The 22,386-nt window shown below is 52.4% G+C and overlaps 1 protein-coding gene across 2 annotated transcripts in view; it reads left to right on the plus strand.

Annotated features, from left to right (window-relative positions):
• The window catches only part of ARHGAP45 (Rho GTPase activating protein 45), a 43,551-nt gene that overhangs the window by 14,240 nt on the left and 6,925 nt on the right, over window positions 1-22,386 (plus strand). For both annotated transcript variants that reach the window (XM_032787188.2, XM_032787112.2), the window contains exons 4-19: window positions 5,327-5,411; window positions 5,958-6,030; window positions 6,758-6,836; window positions 8,092-8,229; window positions 8,775-8,839; window positions 9,592-9,702; window positions 10,870-10,950; window positions 11,597-11,776; window positions 13,005-13,142; window positions 13,595-13,785; window positions 14,254-14,405; window positions 16,003-16,080; window positions 16,515-16,616; window positions 18,081-18,244; window positions 19,771-19,959; window positions 20,915-21,052. In XM_032787188.2, coding sequence (XP_032643079.1) covers window positions 5,327-5,411; window positions 5,958-6,030; window positions 6,758-6,836; window positions 8,092-8,229; window positions 8,775-8,839; window positions 9,592-9,702; window positions 10,870-10,950; window positions 11,597-11,776; window positions 13,005-13,142; window positions 13,595-13,785; window positions 14,254-14,405; window positions 16,003-16,080; window positions 16,515-16,616; window positions 18,081-18,244; window positions 19,771-19,959; window positions 20,915-21,052 — 1,964 coding nt within the window. The remainder of the gene's footprint in view (window positions 1-5,326; window positions 5,412-5,957; window positions 6,031-6,757; window positions 6,837-8,091; window positions 8,230-8,774; window positions 8,840-9,591; window positions 9,703-10,869; window positions 10,951-11,596; window positions 11,777-13,004; window positions 13,143-13,594; window positions 13,786-14,253; window positions 14,406-16,002; window positions 16,081-16,514; window positions 16,617-18,080; window positions 18,245-19,770; window positions 19,960-20,914; window positions 21,053-22,386) is intronic.

Consider the following 22,386-nt stretch of genomic DNA (forward strand, 5'->3'; position numbering starts at 1 on the left):
CTAAGGAAAGGCTCTTTGGGGTTGGGGTTGGGGTTGAGGTCAGGACTGCATGGAATCAGAGGCGAGAGCCTCAGTCCTTGGTTTGGAGATGTCCTTTGCATCCAAACCACAGTCACAGCCAGCGCTAGCCTATCCCTTGCTCGCACACGCGGCAGACAGAGGCCAAGAGCTGAACGGGCTATGGAGACTGCATCCAGGCGGATTCGGGGCAGGGGGAGGGGGGCAGGTACACTGGTAGGGAACAGTGTCCAGGAAGCTGGTGTGGCTGCTGTCCAGGGGGGTGGAGATAGGTCTTCAGTCACCAGCCCCTGGCACGAGGGTATTTCTGCCAGTCTGTTCTCCAGGGCTCGAGCCAGTCCACTTTAAAATGACTCCAGTGATCAAACTCCCACAGGGGAGAGGATCCCACAGTCTGGTTGTCCTCCCCTCCCCTCCTCCTCGGGAACATTGCTGTGATATTCAGCCCATGCTCCCCTCACTTGCTTACGTCCTAATTCTCTTCATTATGTCCCACTGGCGCAAACCCTCATGGACGGACACAAAAGCCTCTGTGGGTCACTAGCGTGAAGCGTTCACTGGGCCAAATTCAGCATGTGGCTCCAGTGAAGTCAGTGGAATTACCCCAGAGACAAGTCTGGCCCTTCGTCTGACATGTCATGCTGCACCAGGCGGGAGCCAGCTGTCTCCAAGCCGCAGGAGGTGCAGTGTGGATTAGCCAAGATGGAGCATTTAATTTCCTGGAATTAGAGAGAGCCCGGCCTGAGGGTGCTCGGTCACGGCTGGGGGGAGCCCATTCACACTGAAGCTTTTACAAAGTAACTGTCCTTTCTCTAGACGGGGCGTCAGACGAGCCCAAGTGAACGATGCCAGTGGGATACTTCCAACAAACAACCTGAGGCATGGGAGAGGGAGGGCTGTTTTCTGAGCTGTAAAACCAGCCCCGGCCCTGCTAACACCCTCAGTCTCACCCTGCCAGCACCACATCGCTCTAAGAAACTGACTTGGGTGGACAGTCTTGTAACATTCATCACTGGGGGTGCCAGGGACCTAGGGCCAAACCCAGACCCTGCTGAAATCAGTCGGAACTTGGACCTTTACTCCAATGGGAGGTCTGGCCCTTTCACTCGTATTTTCCCCTTGGATACCACATGGCAAGAGGTGCTCAGGAGTCAGGCCAGGATGTGTTTTCTGGACCTCTCAGTTCCACTTCAGGGCTGGGAAAGGGGTGTGATATTTGGGGTGAGTCCCTGTCTGTCGGAAAGCCACCCCAGGCTCCCCGGCCTTGACTGATATCAGTATATCTCCCTGCAAAGGCAGGAGATGGGCTCTGATTCTCCTCTCCCTTCCACCCCTTTCACAATGGTGTCATCCCATTGATTAAAGAGCAACAGGGCATGGATCACTTGACGATTATCTGTTCTGTTCATTCCCTCTGGGGCACCCGGCACTGGCCACTGTCAGGACACTGGTCTAGATGGACCTTTGGGCTGACCCAGTGTGGCCGTTCTTATGCGCTCACTCCTGATTTACACCGGTGAGGCCTAAAAGAGGGCGTCAGCCATAGGACCCGATTCTCCACTGCCCTGCGCCTTGTATTGTCATTTACACCTAGGCGAAGCGGGTGTGAAACGGCACCGGGTCAGAATTCTCCACTCTCGCACGCTGGCCTCTTCCCTCACTCCAATGTAAATGACATCGCCAGGCAGTGGAGAGTCAGACTCCCACAATGAGCCCAGGGTACAATGCTGGGCTCTGTGTATGAACTTCCCCAGAGACTGGGGATGTTTGGATCCGGGGATTTTGTACAGACCCCGCCCTGATCAATTCTAAGTACTGGGTACTCATAGAGCCCTGCAGAGGCCTGACTGTCCTCTCACTTACATTGGTGTGGATCAAGAGCCACACTGTTGAGCTGAATGAAGCTCCTCACGTAAAGCAGGTGGGCGTGTAAGTTCTCTGGGCCAGTTCTTTGCTCTGTGCTTGTACAGCAACCAGCACAATTGGGTCCTGGTCTGCGACTCAGGCTCCGAGGCGCTACAGCAATGGAAATAATAAGAAATGAGATCAGAATCAGGCCCCCTGCCTATTCAAAGAGATGAGCCAAGGCACAGATTGCAGCCTGAAGCCCCTGGAACGTCGCTGGGGGTTTGGTGCCGAGCTTCCGTTTGCGCCTTTCCAAATCTGACATGTACTGTTCACGCAGCTAAGGCAATGAACGAATCGGCTCTTAAACTGATCTCACATGTTGATCTGAGCCCAGGTGATAGGAGAACAGTCAATTCCTTCCTCAGAGGCATTTAGAAAAACGTGCAATTGACTAGGGTGGAAATGCACACCTGGGATTCCGAGGAGCGGGACCCCAAGAAAGCAGTTCCCGTCTGTGCTGTTCGTCTTGTCAATGTTGTTTGATGGGCCTGTTTTTCCAAAATGGCCTGCAGATTCGTGGGCACTACTGTGCCTCCTCTGCTAATTGCTGGTGCAAACGGCTGGTATTTGGGGGCATCTCTATACAACTGTGGCTGTGATCCAGGAAGATTTCTAAATACTGAACAACAGTACTCGCTTCTCACTGACAGTGCAAACTTGTGTCTGCAAAACTGGGGGCCAGGCTGAAACACATTTGCACAAGCTGGTCTATTTTGCAGCAAGTAGGAGAGAAAATGTCTGTTCAGCTGGCATGAGGGGTACGTAGGCCTGATCCAAAGCCCACAGAGGTGAGCGAGAGTCTTTGGATCCAGGTCTTAGATCAGGGATGGGCAAACTACGGACAGCCTGCGGAACCGTCCTGCCCGGCCCTTGAGCTCCCGGCTGGGGAGACTAGTCCCCGGTCCCTCCCCCACAGCCTCAGCTCACCATGTCACCAGCGTTCTGGGCAGCAGGGCTGTGAGGTCCTGACGGGCAGCGCGGTGGTGGGGCTGGCTCTGGCCGGGCGGCGCGGCTGCCAGACATGCTGCTCTGAGCAGCATGGTAAGGGGGAAGATGGGGCGGAGGTTTGGTGGGGGGCATTCAGGGGACAGGGAACAGGGGGGGTTGGATAGGCGTGGGAGTCCCAAGGGGCCTGTCAGGGGGCGGGGGTGTGGATAAGGGTGTAGAGGCAGTCAGGGACAGGAGGCTTGGGGGGGGTCGAGTAGGGGGTGGGGTCCCAAGGTGATGGTTAGGGGCAGGAGGTCCCGAGAGGGGGAGGTCAGGGGACAAGGAGCAGGGGGGTTGGATGGGTGGAGGGTTCTGAGGGGGGCAGTCAGGAGATGGGAAGTGGGAGGGGGCAGGAGCCAGGCTGTTTGGGGAGGCACAGCCTTTCCTACCCCGCCCTCGATCCTGTTTTGGAACCCCAGTGTGGCCCTCAGGCCAGAAAGTTTGCCCATCCCTGCCTTAGATTGCTAGGACTTTGAGGCAGGGGCAGTCTGTTAATTACAAGGCGTGGCGTGCCTAGCACAATGGAGCTCAGATTCGTGAGTGAGCCGTTAGGTGTTACTGCAATAAAAATCTTAAACCCTAATCATCATTGGCCACTATCTCCCAGCGTCCCTGGCAGCACCGCATGTTTCTGAGATGTGATTCTGCCAAGTGTTCCAGTGCAAAGCCTTCCGAGAGCAGTGTTACAACAGCGGTGGGGGAAGGGACGGCGGGCTTAACCGCACACAGAGCATAACATTTTGCGTCACTGCCCTCACTTCCTGGACACCAAACGGTAACCACAAGGGACAGGAAGTTTCTCCATAGCAGGGTGGAAAGAGATCTGCTGAACGGCTTGCTCAGTGATTGCATGTCAGGGCCTCGGCATGGGCCAGGCTCTGTGGCGCAGCAGCTGTGGCAAGCGCTGATGTGAGGCATGTTTAAAAATGGGAGGTTCCTCGGAGCCATGCAGCGAGTTGAGTTTGATGAGCGACAAGGTTGTGAGCCAGATTCTGGTCTTTTACTCTGGGAGAGGCTTTAATTTTGCATCGCCCAGCACCTTGTGCCGGCACCTGCACAAGTGGCATGTGGGTATAATATGCAACCTAATCAGAATGAACATTTCACACCTACTTTGCAATGGTGAAAATGACTGCAGCAGGGTAGGGCAATGGAGAACCGAGCCCAGGGTGCAGGGAATGCAGAATTGGGCCCATTCTCTTTTTACCATTTAATGCTAAAACCTCTAGCGATTCTACGCTACATTCATGCAGGAGCAGACCCAGAATGATTCTGCATTTGACCTACTCAGAATCTCTGGACTTGAACTAGATGGGAATAAAATTCTCCCTTTCTTTGGGATCTGGAGGATTCAGAGCTTGGGGTGACGGCTCACTCTGCCGTGGTGACCCCTCCACCTGGCAGCTCTGCAGCAGCACACGCTGCTCTCTCAGTCTGGGATTAGAGGGGTTCTTTGATCAGAGTTTCCATCTCAAATCAGAAGGCTCTGAAGCCGGAGGGCAGGAAAGGCACAGCGGTAACACAGATTCATCTTATCTCTTTTGGTGGCCTGGAGGTAGCTGGGAGTGATGGGATGCAACTGACCTTAGGGGAAATACAGACCGAGTAGGAAGAAACTTTTGCTAATGCTGAACAGAGAACAACCTCCCAAGGGAAGTGGTAAAAGCCCCATCACTGGGGAAATGTAAAACTGGCCTGGACAAAGCCCTGGGGAATATTCCATGGGAACAATCCAGAGCTAACCCTCTCCAGGGTGCTGGACCAGATGAAACCTAGGCAGGCCTTTTCCTCCTCGAACAAATATGATTACATGTCTTGCAGGGCTCTGCCCCCAGGGTCTCTAGGTCTGTTTCAAAAGCTGCACTGCTAAACATGCTATGGCAATTAGCATAGAGAAGCTGGGTTCATCGAGCCAAGACTGTTTTGTTGGTGGCACCTAGGGTACGTCTGCACTGCAAAAAAACCTGCAGCAGCCAGTCTCACACCCTGGGTCAACTGTCTCGGACTCACGGGGCTTGTGCTATGGGGCCAAAGATAGCAGTGTAAACATTCCTGCTTGGGCTTTTGCTCGGGCTCTGAAACCTAGAGAGGGGGGAAGGGTCTCAGCCCGGGCTCCAGTCGCAGTGGGGATGTCTACACTGGTATTTTTAGCCCTGTAGCAGCAGCCTGAGTCTACTGAACTGGGTTCTGAGACTTGCTGCTGCGAGGTTTTTTGCAGTGTAGACGCACCCTAGTTACCAAAGGCAGAGGTACATGAGAACTGCCTAAGAGGGGCAGCTGAGCCTGAGAGCAGAGACTTCCTGGATGGGCTGCAAGACTCACCCCTCTCTCTCTGCGTTGGAGCAGGTCTGGGACCACCACTGGCAAGTGGGTGTCAGTCACAAAAGGTCTTTTGCTTCTCTTTCATTTCCAGGTTTCCACTATGAGTCCAACAATGAGACGGACAAGCGGGAGTTCGAGAAGGCTCTGGAGACCATTGCAGTCTCCTTCAGTAGCACGTAAGCAAACCTCAGCCAGCGGCGGGGTCTGGAGGACTTGCCCCTCCCCTGCCACCTCGACTGTCCCCAACCCTGTCACTTTGCACACTCACACCTTAACAAGCGGCAGCTTTCCGCTGGCAATGAAGAAAGACCAAGTTTTGGGTGTGCAACCCATCCCCCACTCCCTGCGGCGTCACAAGTTCCTGGGTAGCCCCTGGCTGGATGTCCTGGATTCCTTCTATCAGTTACATCCACATTGCTACTGACACCAGGAGCTCTGGTTCAGACAACCACCTGGCAGGAATATTAAGATACCCCTGGTCTCCTCCTGACATTGCTTCACCTTCATCTAAACTGTAGCAGCTAAATCATTTGGGGGCTGATCCAATCCCCACTGATAGCAATAGGAAGACTCCCACTGAGCTGGATCAGGCCTTAGGGCCTGGCCCCTGGCAGACTCCAGAGACCTGCACTTGGAAGTGGTATGGAAGGTCCTATGTGCTGCTCTCCAGTTCATAACTCTAACCGTGCTGACCATCCATGTCCTCCTGCCCCTTCTTCCAGCGTGTCTGAATTCCTCATGGGAGAAGTGGACAGCAGTACCCTCCTCTCGATACCTCCCAGTGACCAGAATCAGGTGAGTGACACCAGCGTTGCTCATGCAGATCTGGGTCAGCCTGCTCCTAAATGGACCGGAGGGGGGATATCGCTGGGGTTTGCTTTTACTTCTGGTACACCGCCGTTTGGAAACCTGGAACAGGCCCTGCTCGGCACCAAGAGAAGCAGCCACACACAGTCTCTGCTCAAGAACAAGTAGAGGCAACTAAGCCAGAGACCTGGCTGCCCCAGCTTAGCCTAGAGGGCACTGACAGAACTGTGCGGGGAACATCACACAGGCTTTGTCTGCTTGGTCCTGTACCGACTGCCATTCACGCAGACAAAGAGAGATCAAAAGGGCACACGGTGCTTAGCTAGAGAGGTGACAGGCCCTTGAGAAGGACTTCAGCTAAGTCGCAGGATGATCTTGTAGACCAAAAAGTGGAAGACTGAGAATCAGGGCTCCTGGTGTCTGTTCTTGGCTCTGCTGCTGATTGGCTGTGTGACCCTGAGCCGGTCACTTAACCACAGATACTCCCATGTCCCCAGAAGGCCTTCACGTAGGACCCCAGGGCTGCACTTGGCAGATCAAAAGAGTTTGCTCCTTATTCTGGGCCTCAGTGAACACAGAAAATGGCCAGCAGCCCCAGGTTTCTATATCCATCTCCTGGCTTCTGGAAAAAAACCCTGGCAGCCTGTTCCCAGCTTCACCCGTTGCACCTACTTTTCACTCTCTAACGAGCTCTTTTGCCTCCCCACCCGAACAGTCTATGGAGAACCTCTACGGAGGGATCGCCGGGCAGGGCGGAGACGGCATGCCAGCCGGCATGGAAAGCTTTGATTCAGGTGAGTGATGTTTCATCTTCTCCAGTGGCTGGGTGCAGAACAAATCCTGCTGGGGGCAGGGAAGTCTGGGCAGCAGGACGTGCAGAGTGGCTCAGAGGACGTGGAGTTCCCTCTCCATTGCTGAGGTTCAGGGAGAAATGTGCAAGTGCAACTTCCTGGCTTGCAGTGGTGCTGAATGCCAGCATCCCACAGGATAGCAGGGCACAAGTGACAAGTACAGGAGGCTTCACTGCAGGTGTATTCTTGCCCCCTGAACCTGGCACCTTAGGCAGCACCAAAGCAGTTAACTCTGTATTCTCCATGCCCACCAGGGAGCCGAGGGCACAAAGGGGCTGGTAACAAACACTGCCATGAAATATGCAGCTCGTGGCATTTCTCTGAGTCTCAGAGCCAGCAGGCAAAGGGCAATTTCAGGCAGGCAGAGTTCCTGCAAACCATCCAGCGGATGCAGTGTCCTTCCAGCCAACGTCTCCTCTGAGACGAGGGATCCTCCTCATTTTCACTACTGCTGCAATACACCCAATGGCCCCAACCATTCCGTGAGCATGTTACAAGAGAGAGTCCCTGCCCCAAAGAGCTTACAGACCCGACCAGACAACACAAGCTGGTGTGACAGAGGGAGTGGAGCGGGGCGGAAAAGGGCAGAAGTACCAAGAACCCATGTTTCCATTGGCTGACGACGTGTGCAATTTGCAGGGATCACGCCAACTTGCCTATGAATGCTAGAAACGTATCGGTCACCCTTACTATGCCCCCTGCCTAGCCATGATCAGGTGGAAGTTCGATCCTGGCACGGCTTTGGAAAGGGGTTTCAATGAGAGCCAGTTAATGGCTTGACAGGCTTGTTTGGGGAGAGCGCTTCACGGGACAGCTTTGGCAAGTGGAAGAAGCAGACAAACAGGCAATGGAAGCTGGCGTCGTTGGCAGGCAACAGGCATCATGAGACACAAGAGCGGATTAGTAGGGTGGGGCAGGGTCATGAAGGGCTTTAAAGGAAAGCTCAAGAACTCTGAGTCTGCTGCCGTGGGGGAGGGGGACGTGGAGGAAGCCTGCAGCAGCTCAGGATGTCAGTTCTGTTCCTTGGTTCCAGCCCATGGTGGAGCTCTGCCTCTTTGATCCCTGCAGGACTCCTGGAAACCCCAAGACAATTTGGGTGGGTGAGTCAGTGGATGAGAGTGCTTGGCAGTAGCTTAAGTGCCTGGCTCATTCTGTATCTCCTTCTTCTCTCCCATCTTTCTCCGTGTCCCCGTCACAGTCCGTCCGTCTGCAGAAGAGGTGGACATCATGCTCCAGCGGTGTGAGGGCGGAGTGGAAGCTGCCCTCCAGTATGCCAAAAACATCTCCAAATACATGAAGGATCTTTTCTACTACCTGGAGAAGAGGACCACTCTGGGTGAGTGGCGAGAGGACGGAGGGCAGGGTCTGCTTCCCGAGATGCTGAAGGCGGCATCGTAATGGGCCACAGTGCCATTCCCAGCTCACATTCTCGTAGTATTTATTATGGGCTGGAGGTTGAAGGGACCCCTTGATCCAGAAACGGGTTGGGGAGCACGAGAGTCATTTATGGCTGAATGGACCAAGCACGAGCCTGGGAATCAAGACTTGAATTCCATTCCAGACTTTGCCACTAACTCTGAATGATCTTGGGCAAGTCTCTTTGCCTTAGTTTGGCCCGCTATCAAATGTTACCTGGCTTCCTATGTAAAGCACTTTCAGATCTATGGAGGAAATAAATCTATGTGCATGTGAAGAATTACTACCTTGATAGAAAAAGCCAAAGAGGCGGGTGGGTGGGTGTGTTTGTATAGGACCTACGCTATCTGCAGAACTGGCATTCTTTAATTTATATTCAGAGCTGAAATGACTGATACACCCCAATGAAACACAAAATCAGCAGGGCAAGGCCTTCTAACTCCACTTCCTTCCTTTCCCTTGCAGAGATGGAATTTGCCAAAGGGCTGCAGAAGATGGTGAACAGCTGTAAGCAAATGATCACTCAGGAGGTAGGTCAGAGCTCCCATGTAAGCATACCCCGTGTGTCTGGTTCCGGCATGTCTGGCCTTACCTACACCAGAAACAAGCACGGAAAACCTCCCTCCTCATGAGAGAAACACTGCAGTCCAGAGCCTCAAAGGTTTAGCTATGCAATTCTAGGGTGTCATTTTTCGGAAGCAAGCTGCACTGCCCAATGTGGAGAATTGAATTCAAAGGCCAATGCTAAGCACTTCGGAAAATCTCACTCCTAAACTTCTAGGTGTCATGATTCATTTTTGAGACTCCCTGCTCCCTAGTGTAAAATTCAGGGGCCCGATTCCCCCACCCCAGGTCCTAGTAACGACCATTCACTTCAACTTGAACCCAGGCTCTGAGTTCTGTAACAATACGACCTGTTTGGGTGAGAGCGAGCTATCTACCAGCCAGGCTACAAGGAATCCCAGGAGGAAGCAGTTATGCTATGAAGTCACATCGCAGGGTTTTACAGGCACTCTGGTTTGAGAGCAGCTGGGAATGAGGTTACGCACGTCAAGCTCAACAGAACCTCTTACATTTCCCCTTCTTTCTTTTGCACAGTGCTAACAGTACATGATGCATCACTGTGTAAAAGCTAGCTAGGGGCCTTTGCTGGCAGCACAGAGCCTGGGCCTCTCACCCTCCTCCACCCCCTGCCCCAGGGCTATGACCATTTCTCTGCCATGTGCTCAGCCTGGTTTCTTGCCGTGGCAGTGATTCTCTGGGGGATGTTGTAATTTTCCAGCCACACATGCCGTTCCTGTCGATCTACTCGCTGGCTCTGGAGCAGGATATGGAGTATGGCGCTGCAGTCCTGCAAACGGCGACCACCTTGCAGAACCACACCTTCCTGCAGGTAGGAGAGATGCGCCCACACCCACACAGCTGCACGGGATGCCTTGGTGCAAATGGCTGGAGAGATCCCTGCTTTTGCTTTCCCTGTTTGCTGCTTGATCTGCACCGAACACCTGGTGCCCCTGAGTTCCCGGCTTTGAAACAGGAAGTGCCCTCTCCTACTGGAAATGGCACCTGAGAATAACCCCTTCCCACTAGAGACTTTGCAGCGGCAGAAGACACTGTCTTTATACCATAGGGTTTCTCTTTCAGGCACAGCTCTTCAGAGTTTCCTTTCACTCAACTAAGGCAGGGGTTGGGTTTGATAATTACCAGCGTCCCCCGTTACTGCTCCAAACTGGAGATGTGCCAGAATCAGGATCATGTATCCAAACTCCTGGGCTGTGGGGTGTTTGGATAAAGGGTCTTGCAACCATCCCTAAGCTCAGCAAAACCAAACAATTCACTTTTGCCATTCTGCAGCTCAGCTTAGGCCTCTCAAGAGTCTGTGTATTTTTCTGGCTTGGACAAAGTTACACGTGCTGGTCACTAGCAGAAAGCTGCTAGATCCAGTCTGCGTGCCCAGGACAGTAGGGTAACGCATGGTCCTTTCACTGCCAGAGACCTCAGTTTGCTTATGTCAGCCGAAAATGAAAATGAATGTGACAGCATCCATCTAATTTCTAGGTGTTTGTCCACAACACAGAACTGCCCTTAGTTCAGTCTGATCAGTGATAACAACTCTTAAATAGTACTTCTCATTTGTAGATTGCAACGCCCCTTACAAAGAAAAGTATGTGTCGGCATCCCCACTTTACAGATAGGGAAACTTGAGGCACATGACTCCTTAATATCATACAGCAAGCCAGGGGCTGAGCCAGGAAGAGAACCCACATTTCTTGATGCCCTAGCCCAGTGGCTTAGCCTTTGCACCGCACTGCAGGTTTGGCTTACTGGAATCCCAGAACAGGAACAGTGGGTAGGCAGGGCAGGCCAGGAATGTGTCAAGTCCCACCTGCAGAGCTGCCCGTGCTCTGGCTGGCTCTGGCTGGTGCTGGCAAGCCCTTGGGTTTATGAACACTACAATCCACCCGAGCAGGGCAGAGCACATCAGCACAGAGAGCAGCACAGGTCATAAAGGCTGAGCTGTGCTGCCCCTGACTTCGCCCCTTCTGTCCCCACATTCCAGCCACTGGGAATGAGACGCCTGGAACATGAAAAGCGGAGGAAGGAGATTAAGGAGCAGTGGCACCGGGCCCAGAGGAAGCTGGTGGGTAACGAAGAGCTGCAGCATGCCATGGGGCTGTCCATGATCATATCCTGGCTGTGACAGCCCCCTCGCCACGCATCTCGTTGATCATGTGGTCAGATTCTCTGCCCCTCTTCGGGCCGGCATTAGAAACAAACACACGCTGGACTGATCTACGACGGTCTCTTCAGTGAGCCTGATGGATGAGCAGTGCGGGAAATGCCCCGAGAAACATGCACTGTCCCAGTGCTCCCAGCAGGCAGGAAAGCAGCTCCCCCCTTGAAAGGAGCTTTGCTCTTCCAACCCCCATTTCAGTTTCACTATAAGAGCCCAGAACTGTTTCCTTATTATTTATACTGCGGGAGTGGCATGGGGCCCTAGTTCTAGATCTGATCCCTACTGTGCTAGGAGCTGTACATAACAGACAGCTTCTGCCCCAAAGAGCTTACAGTCTGTTTCCTCCCCTCCATGCTCATCCCCACCCATACATGTGCAGGGTGGGTTAGTACTCAGCTTCATACCGTAATCCTGCAGTGGAGAATCTTTCAAGCCAGTGAGGAGAGAACCCCGGGGCCAGGGACGGGGAGGATAACATTCTCCACGGACAGACAGACTTTTCCCTAGACCAGTCACCTTGGATCAAAGTCCCAATTTTTTTGTCTGGCAGCAAGAGGCTGAGACCAACCTGCGGAAGGCCAAGCAGATGTACATGCAGCGCTGCGAGGAGCACGAGAAGGCCAAGTATGTGACAGTGAAGGCTGAAGAGGAACAGCAGAGCACCAGCAGCAACACCACCACCAAGACCCTGGACAAGAAGCGGCGGCTGGAGGAGGAGGCCAGGAATAAGGTGAGGGTCAGGGAGATGCTAGGAGAACATCACTGTTTGGGATGCTGAGTGGGCAGGGAGCCCACCCCACCCCATTGGAGCTTTTGTGTCCCAAACAACGTACATCCCCAAACCATCCTTTCAGCCAGAAGCACATCCCAGCCTACCAGTGCTACCGCTCCATACCTGGCCAGAGGAACTGATGCTGAATCACTCGCTAACCAGGGCCTCTGGTAGATCCCAACCCTCTGCTCCAGCCCAGGGCCACCTGGGTCTCTCTCCGGGCTGAACAGCAGTGCCACTGAACCAATCTGGTATCACCTTCCTTTTGTACGGAGGTGTTCACTGGCTCCAATTGTGTTGGGAATTCATTGCCCCTGACAGCCACTTAAATGAGTTTGGCGGGACTTGACACAGATGCTGTATCCAGGTCTGGTGTCCACAATTCCAGAAGGATGTTGATAAACTGGAGAGGGTTCACAGAAGAATTGGGAGACTGACTGACATGTTCCAGGAGCTCAATCTATTTATTTTAACAAAAAGAAGGTTAAGGGGTGATTTGGTAACAGTTGATACATACCTTCATGGGGAACAATTATTTGGTATGGGGCTCTTCAATCTAGTGGAGAAAGGAATAACATCATCCAATGGCTGAAAGTTGAAGCTTGACAAGTTCAGACTGCAAATAAGGGGTAATTTTTTTAACAATGAGGATAATTAAGCATTGGAACAACTTACTGAGGGTCATGGTGGATTCTCCATCACTGAGAATTTTTAAATCAAGACTGGATGTTTTTCTAAAAGATCTGCTCTAGGGATTATCTTGGGGGGAAAGCTATGACTTGGCGTTACACAGGAAATCAGGCTAGACGATCACAATAGTTTGGCTTTGGAACCCATGAATCCTAGCAGACAAGTGTCTGCACTGAAAGAACTTCCCCAGCCAGTCTTGTTGGCAGCTGTCCCAGCACAGAAGCCAAGGATGAGTGCAGGAGTGCACGGGGAACGGTTGGGGGTGCTTGCCCCAGTATCGTCCTGGCTGCTGTACCTGGTATGTGACTCGAGGACTTCATTCTCCATGGCAGTCAGCGCTAAATGCTCATCAGAACTGCCTCGGCTGAAGGGACTGTAGGGTAAATGCCACCCAAGGGGCAAAGGAGGTTGTGTCCGTGCCTGGAGGGTTTGTCTTCCTTCCCTGCCCCCCTGCCGCTGAGCAGTTAGCACCTCACACTTTCTCGGGTGCTTTCAGGCAGAGGAGTCGATGGCCACGTACCGGACCTGCATCGCTGATGCCAACACACAGAAGCAGGAGCTGGAGGACACCAAGGTGAATGTCCTGCGGCAGATCCACGAGGTGATCAAGCAGAGCGACCAGGTCATGAAATCGGTGAGTAGGGCTCGCTGGCTTGAGGCAGCCACCTGGGGGAGACGGGTAGGACCGTACCCAGCCTCTTCTGCACACATTGCTGTGAGAAGCCCAGATCTTGCTGTGTTACACCAAAAGCACCTACACTCCCACTTGGGCTGGCTGCTCCTATCTCTGATGAGGGTAGAGTAGAAGGTGAAGGGGAGTAGACCTGAGATAAAATTCTTTCCAATACCTCTGCCAGGACTTATAGCTAGATGTAACCCAGGGAGCTCTGTCTAACATGGCGTCCCAGGGTCCCGGCTGCATGTCTTACACGGAGCTGACTTACACTGCATGTCTTACACTGACTCTCTGGCAGTCTGGCACTAGCGTGCAGGGTCTCAAAGGGCTGCTTCCGAACACACCACACGTACAGTCACACATACCCCCGCACCCCTCTCGGAGTCTCTCTCTCTCTCTCTCTATTTCAGGCCACAATCTCCTTCTACCAGATCATGCACACCCAGACGGCTCCCCAGCCCGTCCACTTCCAGACACTGTGTGAGAGCAGCAAGCTGTACGACCCCGGGCAGCAGTACGCCTCCCACGTCAAGCAGCTGCAGCGGGGAGACGAACCCGAGATCCAGTACGACTTTGAACCCTACGTGTCGCAGAACACCTGGTAGGGGGCGGTCCCCTTTCAAAATAATCTTCTTTGCTGCCTGTAACCCTTCCTCTTGGAGAGGGGCTCTGAGCTACTCTCAAAGCCAGTGCTCCTGCATCATGCCTTACCACGTGTCCTGCTAGGAATGGCTAGTCTGGGAAAATCTGGGAGTCCCCTCCGCAGCTAGCACGCCTGCCCTGCTTTCTTCAGCATCTGCTGCTGGGACAGGCTAGAGTGGGAGGATTTGAGAGCTCCCACTAGCCAGCGCTTCCCTGTTCCCCTCCCCACCACCGTCACCTGCTGGTGAGTCCCACCCATCACCAAAGGTGCAGTGCAGGCTGGCAAGGAAGGTGCTGATGGATCCGTAGGATACAGGGAGGTGCGGTGCCAGAGCCGGTGACTGCAGTGGTATGTGTGTCGTTGCTGAACATCCCCTTCCTTTTCACCCATTCGAATGATCCCTTTCACCCTCCTTCTGTCCATCAGGTCCCCCTTCATCCGGCCACGGAAAGGCAGCTTTAATGCCAATGACTTCAGTAGTGTCGATGGGGCTGCGCCCTCCAAGGACGGAGGTGTCTCGGAGGGAGGGGCAGCGGCGAGGGAGCAGCCAAGTGGGACCGTGAACGTGGAACGGAGAGGTGAGTTCCTGGAGAGCATTGCGGGGGGCGCAGGTCAGACACCATGTCCTCTAACGAACTGCACCCCCCCCCCCCGCGACACACACACACTTTATTCTCTAGCAATATGGTCTCGGGCAGAGTGAGTTCTTCCGTCTGCAGAGAACAATTCCTCTGCAAGAGCCCATCCATGTGGGGCGCAGAGGAATGGAATCAGGGATCCAAAGTGAACATCATTTACCAAGCAGACCCATGGTCCATCCAGCCTGGTATCCCTCCAGCTACTCCTCCCAAACAGATCCCTGGTCCATCGACTAGTGTCTCCATCTGCCCCTGCCAACCATCTAGTTTCTTAGCCTGCAGCCCAGGCCGAATGCATAAGAGAAAAGGCCCTGGATGCACACCTGTTTCAATACTATTAGGTGGCAGTTGTTCTTCCTTACCCAACCACTCATAAGCTGGTGCCCTGAAGCACTGAGAACTCTTGTGCTTGCATCTTTGCCAGCATACTCGGCTAAGTTCTTTGGGATACTCCAGCTTCTTATCAGGCCGGGGAGATCAAAGCCATTGAGGATATTCAACACAGAGACCTTTGCTGTCCTTCAGTTCCCTCCCCAGTATAATCTCCACTCCCCTTCCTATTATAGGGCCCTGTAAACAGTGCGCCACTCCCCCACAGTGGTGCCTAGTAGTCAGATGGTGGTTTCCAACTCTCCCCTCCTGTCCTGGGGGGAGTGGGGGCTGGGCCTTTAAATAATCAGGGTCACTCCAGTAGATGTCTGGACGATGCTGTCTGCTAGATACGGGTGGGAGAGCCTGGGCCCATCCTCTCCACCGATCTCCAGTCCAGGGCCCAATGGTGGGAGGCTGCACTTGACCCTCCCTGGACCACGTCCTATCCTGGCCCCCGCTGACTGCACCAGGAGTCAGAGTCTCTGCCCTGCACCCCCAGTCACTGCTTTCTGTCGCAGGCTCTCTGGTCGGTGTAATGAAGCCTCCAGCAAGGGGCCCCGGGACACCACTTCGACTCTCAGAGCTGCCATCTGCCCCCCTCCATTGCCTTCCCCCTTCAGAGTTGCTCTTCTCCCCTTCTGAAGCCTATCCTTGCGCTGGTGGCGTGGCTGGCTGGGGCTGCCTGGGTCCAGAGCAACGCCTTAACCCCCTGCTCTCCGGTGCGGGGTTTGTTAACCCCCTCACAGGCCCAATCCTGCTAGGTCTGAGAGCTCTCAGTTGCCATAATGCTGATGGAAGATGAAGGGGCTTAGCACCATACAGAACTGGGCCCACCAAGCTTTATAATCATTCTCTAATTTCCCACCAAGATGAGCCTCCTCTCAGAGTCCGTCCATTCTGCTGCTGCTGCTTCTAACTCCCATTGCTTGGAAGTGGGTCCACTGCAGGTTCCCCTCTCCCTGCACCCAGGCACTGAGACTGCCCTCTTGCCCTCTGCAGCACTCACCCCGGTCTTAACCTGCCTGCAAGCAAGAAACGTCGCATGGGCAGTTGGGTTTTCTGCAGCCTGAGGGCCCACCAGTGTCGAGGCTGTTCTAAATTTAAACTGTGTTGCTCTCAGGGACCTGCAAGCAGCAGCTAACGTGTCAAGTGGTTCTTTCTGCAGGTGGGAGGGGACACCAGGTCCATAAGTCTTGGCCAACGTCCATCATTGAAACAGAGGGCCGCCTGGATTCAACCTCAGGTAGAGTATCCTGACCCGTGGGAAGCAGGACAATGCAGGGCTGGCTGCTTCTTTCTCCTGTGCTACTCCAGTCTGCCTCTCCTAATGGGGCCAGGCTGGGAGCAGAGCATGAGAGCTAATATGAGATTTGTGTCTTAATTTTTCTAGTTTAAAATAAGTCTATATACTGCAGATTACTACTCTGGTCCCAGCTTCTGACAGCAGGCGGCTCAGTAGAATGACTGGAGAACTGGAATGTCACCACTACATTACTTCCTCCCAACAGGAGGCGCTGTAGGGGACAGACTGGGTGTGCTAGCTCTGGGGAAAATTCACAGCTACTCTAAAGCCATCCTACTCTAGGCACAGGACTCAGTTGTGGGCCACACACAAGTTCATAAGAGAAACTGTTTCGCCACTAATTGTGCTCTGTATTGTGGGTTGTGTTTCGGTAGGTACATTTAGCCAGAAGTTCCAGCGGATGTCTTCCAACGGCACCGTGTCCTCTAATGAAGAGCTGGATGAGAAGGATGAGAACGCGGCCTCGTTTGAACAGAGTACGTGATAAGGGCGGGGTTCCACCATGCCTGCGGCTCAGTACCCAGGCACCATGAAAACGTTAAGAAGATAGTGACTTCCCTTGACAAAAAAGATTGACCGAGGACAAGATTAAGATGGTGTTTGCTTCGAGGTCACCAACATAAGGCAATGGTCCAAATTCATCCCTGGGGTATGAATTCAGCAAAGTTACCTGGGAATTAATTGGTTCAGATGTCGGTACTGCCATAGTCTGAATGCTATTGACCGAGGCAAAGATGAGGGGCCAGGTTCTAATCCCAGTGACATTGGCGTAATTATGGAATAATCGAAGTCCATGGAGTGACATTAGTCTGACAGCAGATTGGGGCTGACACTGTATCACGAGAAACTGTAAATCTTGATATTGCCCAAAAGATGAGACTAAGAGCTGAATCGTACCACATGTCCCCAATAAGTGGAAATCTCTCCACCACTGCCATGGATTTCTTAGCACTTTAACGCTCTGAAGGTGACTTCAAGAGTTCCATGGCGGGAGTGGGGGAATCCAATATTACTGACTATTGAGCCAGTCAGGTCACTGAGATTTGCATATGCAATCTGATTGGTTAACTTAATACTAGACCTGTCAATACGGTTGACCTTGGAAGGAAACAACAGAAACGCATTGATTTGTCACATGGCTACTTTCAGCCAATCACTGAGCTAGAATTTCCTTGTATGTAACAATCGAAGTCACTTGGACTCCTCCTACATTTGCTAAGAGTCTTCCAGTTGATAGGGACACAAGGTGACTGGGAGCTGGTGACTAAGTGCTTGCTGCCATGGCATTTTCAGAATGGTGATCTGGGCTGTGTCTGATCCAGGCTTGCTGCACGTTTTCCAGACTCTCTAACCCATTGTCCCCTCTGAGTTGGGGGCTTTGGATCTTTATTCCTGGTTATCTCACACAAAAATAGGAAAAGGAAGAAAGGTTCCCCAAAAATGTCAGCTCCAAGCAAGTTATCTGAGGATTGAATTCAGCTTGGCAGGGGAAGGGGCTGGTGGCAGAAAGTCTCCCATGGCAGCTGCATTATGTGTTTTCATATCACCTTCTGGAGACTCTGGCCAACCTCCCCTGGAGATTAGCTCGCAGTCTGTGCTGCTGGGCATTAAATCAGTGGAGGATCAGCTAGAAACCAAACTGGCGGTGTTTTCTTCTCACCTCCTGATATAGGAGGAGAGCACAGAAGAGATGGGCCATGAAATCCCCACGGATGATCATAGGCTTAGAAAGGAGGGAACAGGTTTATTTGACCCATGTTACTCAGAGGAGCTGACTCTAAAGTTTAGGCCATAGGTTACCTGAGACGTGACTGGAATATGGACATGGCCAGTTGATTGACTGGTCTGTTGGAAGTGTTCCGGGGCTCTGATATCACCCTATGCCAGCTCCTCTTGAGTCACATGGATTTTGGATGGATTTATTCTTGGTTTGCCTCCAGGCATCAATGGGATAGCCCCTGAAATGACGGCTCCAACGGGCCCATTCCGAAACGTGGGTTTATCCAAGGCTGCCCAGACCCATCGGCTGAGAAAACTTCGCACTCCTTCGAAATGCCGGGAATGCAACAGCTACGTTTACTTCCAGGGAGCAGAGTGCGAGGAGGTAGGGAGCGACGGGAAGCAGGCCTGGAGGAAGGGAGGGGTAAATGAAGTATGAACCTGCACGCATTTTGGGTGACAGTCTCTAACTTCTCACATATCTTCATTCCACAAGAGTCTCAGCTGCTGGACTGTGTTTTTGCAGCTTTGCACCTGCAATGTAAGTCCTGTTATGCTGAGAGACACTGGGGGATCCCAAAGCCTCTTTGAGATTGAATGTGAACACACCATTCAAGTAACATAACTGTCAGGAGGAGTTAATCAGCACTGTCCTCCTGCACCCCACTCAGACAAAATGGAGTTGTGAAACCACTGGGGAGCTTGGACTGAGTGGGCAGAGGTTTAGCTGAGTGTTGTTTGTGTTTGGTGTGTGTGTGCATGTGTGGGAAGGCAGGACACACAAAACAGGAAGAGAGGTAGAGGCAAAAAGCAAGAAAACCATGCAGTAGACCAGGGGTAGGCAACCTATCTCACGGATGCCGAAGACGGCATACGAGCTGATTTTCAGTGGTGCACACACTGCCCAGGTCCTAGCCATCAGTCCGGGGAACTCTGTATTTTAATTTAATTTTAAATGAAGCTTCTTAAACATTGTAAAAGCCTTATTTACTTTACATACAACAACAGTTTAGTTATATATTATAGACTTACGGAAAGAGATCTTCTGAAAACGTTAAAATGTATGACTGGCATGTGAAACCTTAAATTAGAGTGAATAAATGAAGATTCGGCACAGCACTTCTGAAAGGTTGCCGATCCCTGCAGCAGCCTGTGAGCACAAAGCAACCGTGGGAAAAGCTAGAGATTGAGCTTTTGGGTCTGGTGGTGGCAAAAGAGGCTTGGGGCTGTAAGCTGAGAATCTGTCCTTTTGTTCACGGTGCTGCCTGCCCTCAGAGAAGCAGGACTTTGTACACTCCTTGTAACTAAACAAGATGACATCACAGAAATACCAGACTCCATCAGTTTCTGCTTCCAATTGGAACACCCCCAGGGCCCTGACACCTTTGATGAGCCACTGAGGTCAAAAAGGGGCAACAATCCCTTAAATCTCTATGACCTTCATGTACTAATGTGCAAGAGGCCTTAACTTCAGGTGCAAGATGAACCTGCAAAAACGGAGGCCCAGGGACAACTTGGCTGAAAATCCACAGGGCAGCTGCTTCCTTGGCCCGCTGCTGGGGGGCTGGGGAAGTCCTTGCCTACCTCCTCTCCCTTTGCTTTTGGAAGAGATGGGTTCTCTTGTGTTTTGGGACATGTTCACGCTACGGAATGGCTTTGGGTCAATCCTAATAGAAAGGCAATTGCCCACCCATCCAGCTGTTGCACTGCAGCTGCTCCTCTCAACACAGCTGTTAAGCACCTCTGTTGGAATGCAGTGCATCTGCTCTGAGTTGACACTCTGATGTCTCCCAGGCATGGGTTTTCCTCTCAGTCTATGGAACATGGTGGCTGTGCCTGTGAGTGGAAGCTTTATTCACCGTAGAGTTGTCTCTCTCTCTCCCCCGCTGACCATCTTCCTGTCTGTTCCAGTGCTATTTAGCCTGCCACAAAAAATGTCTGGAGACCCTGGCCATCCAATGCGGCCACAAGAAACTCCAAGGGAAGCTACAGCTCTTTGGCCGGGATTTCACACAGGCATCCCAGAGCAGCTCGGACGGCATCCCCTTCATTATCAAGAAGTGTATCTGTGAGATCGAGAAGCGGGCTCTGAAAACCAAGGTGAGGCACTCTCTTTCTGCCCTGCGGCCCGATCATGCCGGGCTCCCTGCAGTGGCTCAGACTGCCCTTGTACCCTGGAAAAGGAATGGCTGGTTTGCTCCTTTCCCAGCATGGTTCTGGATCCTGCAGTGAAAACATCAGACTGCTTCTAGAGAGGTCTAATGTGCTGGGAATCAGGAACTCCTGAGTTATAGTCAGCAGCAGAGCCAAGATTATCAGTCACCTTGGCTAACACCTCCTGGGTCACAGATGGGGAAACTGAGGCATCAAATAGCAGCACTTGGGTTTGATAGCTGTTACATAACTAACTATTACTAACTTAAGATCAGCCATATTGGATCAGACCAATGGTCCACTCAGCCCACTATCCTGTCTTCTGACAGTGGCCAATGCCAGGTGCTTTGGAGGGAATGAGTAAAACAGGCAATCATCAAACGACCCATCCCATTGTCCACTCTCAACTTCTGGCAGTCAGAGGCTCAGGCTACCCAGAGCGTGGGGCAGCGTCCTTGCCCATCCTGGCTAATAGGTATTGATGGACCTATCCTCCATGAACTTACCTAATTCTTTTTTGAACCCCGTTATGCTTTTGGCCTTCACAACATCCCCTGGCAAGGAGTTCCACAGGTCGCCTGCGCGTTGGGTGACGAAGTACTTCCTTTTGTTTGTTTTAAACCTGCTGCCTGTTCATTTCATTGGGTGACCCTTGGTTTGTGTATTATGCGAAGGGGTAAATAACACTTCCCTATTCACTCTCTCCAAACCATTCATGATTTTACAGACCTCTATCCTACTCCCCCGAGTCATCTCCTTTCCAAGATGAATAGTCTCAGTCTTTTGAATTGTTGTTTCTAACCACAGAATAAGGCATGGGGCAATAAGCCCACTGTGCTGGGTGAGCTGGTGGTGAAACACCCCTCCCAATCTCCCTTTAACCCCATGTCCCCCTTTGCAGGGCATCTATCGAGTCAATGGCGTGAAGACCCGCGTGGAGAAGCTTTGCCAGGCATTTGAGAATGGGAAGGAGCTGGTGGAGCTGTCCCAAGCCTCCCCTCACGATATCAGCAACGTCCTGAAGCTCTACCTGCGACAGGTAAGAAGTTCCTGACCCGCCAGGATTCTCTCTGCACTGCGTGAGGTGGAGATTCGCCAAAGGAAGTTGTTTCAGGGATCATACCCAGCCCCACTGGGTCACCTCTGGCAGGAGGAGTTCGGCCACAAACTAGAGTTAAGCTCTATATGCTGGCTGGCCCATGCCAATAGTAGACACCCAAGGTATTGAAATCAGGGATCCAAATTCAAAGCAGGCCCGTAGGAACCGAAAGCAGCATTGCCAACTTCAGAGATTTTATGCTGCTCTTTAAGGAAAAAACACCAAAGTCCCAACTCCCAAAAGAAAGGAGTTCCCCCAAAATCTCAACTTTCATCTAAAGCAAAAGCAAGTTTGTAGCCCTTTAGGAACCATATCTTGCTCTGAAACCATAAGGCAACTACAAAGGCCCCCAAATCTATTAGTTGCTAAACAAACACAAAATTCCTGCTTTATTTTGGGGGTGGGGCGACTCAGGATTTTTGAATGCTTTACAACCCTGCTGAAGACATTTCTTCTAGAGGCTCTTTGGCAGCCTGCATGCAATGAGATCATTTCCTGGTGGACAGGTGCCCATACTGCAAAACTGCCATGGCAGCTGCCAGTCCACCCATTTGCCCCACAGGGACAGATTCCCTCCCCCCCCCCAGAGGGTGTCCCCCAAGTCAGAGATAAAGCATGTGGTTGGGGACGGATGGGCAGGGGGCACATTGTGGGGGATTCTTGCCTGGCCACTGCTCATGCTGGGCCAAGGGTAATTTGCAAGCTTCATTCTATGAACCCAGCATTAGACAGACAGACAGACACCCTGCAAGGCTAGTTCTGGTGCAGGGGCTGTTGTTCGTGCCTTGGTGTTCAAGGTGCTTGGTACCAAGGACTCTCCCAATTCTCCGTTGGCCAGGGCCCCAGCATATGAAACTATCCCTTTAAAACGGGCGACCCACATCCTCAAACAACAGACGGTGCAAGGCAGAAGGGGAAGCAGTTTGTCTCTTTCACTTTAGACTGTGGGTTTGGTAAACTCGCACCTGTTAACTCCTTAGGGGCAGGGTTTTATGGACTGCCTGACATGAAGGCCAGACCCTCTCCTAGCCTCCAAGTGGGCAGGGCCTCTTTGAGAGCAATGGAACTATGGCGAATTACAGCAGCTGAGGACGTGACCTGGTGCCTGTACGGCAGGCAGAGCAGCCAAGCAGGGGAAAGAGAGACGCCGACCAACGTTAGACTGTTTTCAAGTCCCTAGTTAGAGCAGCCTGAAACCCAAGCCAAAGCGACAGGAAGCCTTCATGATTCATGAGACAGGAAGTCTCCCTGTCATCATTTAGACACCCCAGAGG

This window comes from Chelonoidis abingdonii, chromosome 11 (assembly GCF_003597395.2).
Source record: "Chelonoidis abingdonii isolate Lonesome George chromosome 11, CheloAbing_2.0, whole genome shotgun sequence".
NCBI lineage: Eukaryota > Metazoa > Chordata > Testudines > Testudinidae > Chelonoidis > Chelonoidis abingdonii.